This window comes from Rhea pennata, chromosome 11, assembly GCF_028389875.1.
Source record: "Rhea pennata isolate bPtePen1 chromosome 11, bPtePen1.pri, whole genome shotgun sequence".
Taxonomy (NCBI): Eukaryota; Metazoa; Chordata; class Aves; order Rheiformes; family Rheidae; genus Rhea; species Rhea pennata.
The window spans coordinates 3,083,043-3,086,444 of NC_084673.1; the positions used below are offsets into that span (position 1 = coordinate 3,083,043).

A 3,402-nucleotide genomic window follows, 5' to 3' on the forward strand; every position below is an offset into this window, starting at 1 on the left:
GCAGTCTTCTGTAAGTGCAAATATAATTACGCAGCTAGGTTACCTCCAAAATTATGCAAGGAAAGGTCATTTTTTAACTTGGGGGATTTTCGAAGGTATTAGGTGTTTAATTTGCACAGCCGGAGCGCGACAGCGAGCGCGAGCGGCCCCCGCGGCGCGGAGCCGGGGGGCGGCCGGGCGCTGCGCGGGGGCCCCCGCGGCGGCCTGCGCGGACGCGGGCACCCGCGGCCCCTCCGCGCCGCTTTGTCCGGCCGTGAAATTATCTCGGTATTTTTTTTTTTTCAGTCTCTTTCCTCTATTTTTTTTTTTGCCTTCTTCTTCTTCTTCTCTCTTTTTTTGGGGGGGAGAATAAAACCCGCAAAACCCGCACACTTGAACCAGCGCTTCGCGAGGACGCGCCTCATTAATTGCTTTTATAATCCAAACTTTGACGGGCCAGAGGCAGCACTGGGATTTATTCGTATTGGAAAGCGCTTTGGGGAGGTAGTTTCTAGGGTTTGGGGGGGGGTCTCTTTTTTTTTTTTTTTTTTTTTTCATCCGAAGGGGGCGAAACGCACCGTCGGGGCCGGGCCGCCCGCGGGAGACCGCCCGGCCGCGGCGAGGCGCGGAGCGAGCCCGCGGGGCAGCGCCGCGCTCCGCCGCGCTCCCGGCTCTACCTGGCGCTACCGGCGGCGCCTTTAAGCGGCGGCGGCGCCCCCCCAATCCGCCTGGCGGCGCGGAAGGAGTTAAGCGGCGGCGGCGGCGCCGCGGCCCGGCCCGGCCCCCGCACCCGGCGGAGGGATTCACTTCCTGCTCCGGGACCGCGCGGCCCGCCCGGCTTTCGCACCCCGCCTCGGCCCGCCCCCTCGGCTCCCATTGGCCCGCGCCGCCGCGGCCCCGCCGCCGGCGCGTCGCCATTGGCCGCCGCGGCCGCCCGTCCGCGGCGCGGCGGCCCCGGCTGCGGCGCCTGGTGGATGTCAAAGGCTGAAGCGGCGCCGCCGCCGCAGTATAACTCGTAGGGGCTCCTCGCCGGCCATGGCCACAGCCGCCTCCAACCCCTACAGCATCCTCGCCTCCAGCTCGCTGGTCCATGCCGACTCGGCGGGCATGCAGCAGGGGAGCCCCTTCCGCAACCCCCAGAAACTCCTCCAAAGTGACTACCTGCAGGGCGTGCCCAGCAATGGGCACCCGCTGGGGCACCACTGGGTGACCAGCCTCAGCGACGGCGGGGCCTGGCCCTCGGCGCTGGCCTCGGCCCCGCTGGAGCAGCCGGACGTCAAGCCGGGCCGCGAGGACCTGCAGCTGGGCGCCATCATCCACCACCGCTCGCCCCACGTCTCGCACCACTCGCCCCACGCCAACCACGCCGGCGCCTGGGGGGCCAGCCCGGCCCACAGCGCCTCGCTGGCCTCGGCCGCCCAGCCCCTCAACGTCTACTCGCAGGCCGGCTTCGCCGTGGGCGGCATGCTGGAGCACGGCGGCCTCACGCCGCCGCCCGCCGCCGCCGCCGCCGCCGCCATGCACCCGGGGCTGCGCGACGGCGCCGAGCACGGCGACCTGGGCGGCCACCACTGCCAGGACCACTCGGACGAGGAGACGCCGACCTCGGACGAGCTGGAGCAGTTCGCCAAGCAGTTCAAGCAGCGGCGCATCAAGCTGGGCTTCACCCAGGCCGACGTGGGCTTGGCCCTGGGCACGCTCTACGGCAACGTCTTCTCGCAGACCACTATCTGCCGCTTCGAGGCCCTGCAGCTCAGCTTCAAGAACATGTGCAAGCTGAAGCCGCTGCTGAACAAGTGGCTGGAGGAGGCCGACTCCTCCACGGGCAGCCCCACCAGCATCGACAAGATCGCCGCCCAGGGCAGGAAGAGGAAGAAGAGGACCTCCATCGAGGTGAGCGTCAAAGGCGTGCTGGAAACTCACTTTCTCAAATGCCCCAAGCCCGCCGCCCAGGAGATCTCCTCGCTGGCAGACAGCCTACAGCTGGAGAAAGAAGTGGTGCGGGTCTGGTTTTGCAACAGAAGGCAAAAAGAGAAAAGAATGACTCCGCCAGGGGAGCAGCAGCCGCACGAGGTGTACCCGCACAGCGTGAAAACGGACACAGCCTGCCACGACCTCTGACTAGCGGGCCGGACTGCAGCCGCGCGGATTTGCGGCCGGGGTTTTAACTTATGTTGAAAGAGGGAACGCAAATAACGGGAGACTTGGAGCCGGGGGCTTCCCGCTCACCGTCTGGGCAATATTTTTTCTCTCAAACCTTTTCGCTGATCAATACGTATTGTTTACTCGCAGACAAGGTTTGTTTTCGGTCTCCGCTTAGGAAGAAGGAAAAAAAAAAAAAAAAAAGGAAAACCCACGGGAAAAAAAAACAACAAAAAAAAAGGAAAGACAGATGTGTGCCTATGAATAACCTTCCAGCGCCTTGGTTATATCAGCTGTATTTCAGGTGAATCTGTTTTACAATAGACTAGTTTTGCATTTTTAAAGACTTATATAGCGTTTTTAAATGTCTGAGGTGTTTTACTACAAACTGTACACAATATTTGTGACCTAATTTGTATCGAATTGATCAGTCAAACCTTTTCCTCCCTTCCCCACGTCCTGGGAATGTCACTTAGCGAGGAAGAGGGGGCCGGCCGGGGCCTTCCTCGCCGCCCGCCCCGGCGCGGCCGGGCAGCGGCGGCCGCAGCCCGGCGCAGGGAGCGGGCTGGTTCCTTGCAGCTTTTTCTCTTCTCTTTCAAGAAATCCTTAACACGGTCAAACGGTCGGATTACAATCCTGACCCCCCTCCCCAACAACGACAGCAGCAGCAGCAGCAGCAACAACAACAAACTCCCAGGGAAAATTTTTAAAGAGATCCGAAATTAAAGCATCACCGCCGCCACGGTGGCATTTGCCAGTCCTTTTCTTTCCGAAGATGTGTTGGGCTTTTTGGGCAGCGCCAGGCTGAGAGGTCTGTAGTAAAACACCTTTGTAATTCTGCGCTTTGGCTTCGGAAATCAGTTTCTCTGTATTTTGTTTCGATAGTGAAGAGGAATGGGGTGTCTAATGAATTTCGGGGGGGAAGGGGAGCGGGGGGGGGGACAGAAAGCGCCCGCATTTGGTTCACGCTGAGCTTATTTCCGCGTCGCAGGGAGATGCTAGGTTTGTCGAAAAGCTTTTATAAAAACGAGCAGGGAGGGAGGAAAACAAAACAAACAACAAAAAAGAGCAACAAATAATAAAATGCTAAAAAACGTGACCATTTTTTTTTTTCGGCGTAGGGAAGCGCAGAGCTGCAGCCGCCCCCTCTCCGCCGCCCGTCCGTGCATGTGCACCGCCCCCCCCGCACTTGTACACGAGGACGGTGCGCACACCCGCGCCCGCCGGGTCCCTGCGCGCCTCTGGGCGCGCACCCCGCGGCCCCCGCCGCGAGCGCGCACC

At 61.2% G+C, this 3,402-nt stretch overlaps 1 protein-coding gene across 1 annotated transcript; it reads left to right on the forward strand.

Annotated features, from left to right (window-relative positions):
• Positions 1 to 1,014: 1,014 nt before the first annotated feature.
• POU3F4 (POU class 3 homeobox 4) lies at positions 1,015 to 2,100 on the forward strand. Its single transcript, XM_062584763.1, has one exon. The coding sequence runs from the start codon at positions 1,015 to 1,017 to the stop codon at positions 2,098 to 2,100; it is 1,086 nt and encodes a 361-aa protein (XP_062440747.1).
• Positions 2,101 to 3,402: the final 1,302 nt, after the last annotated feature.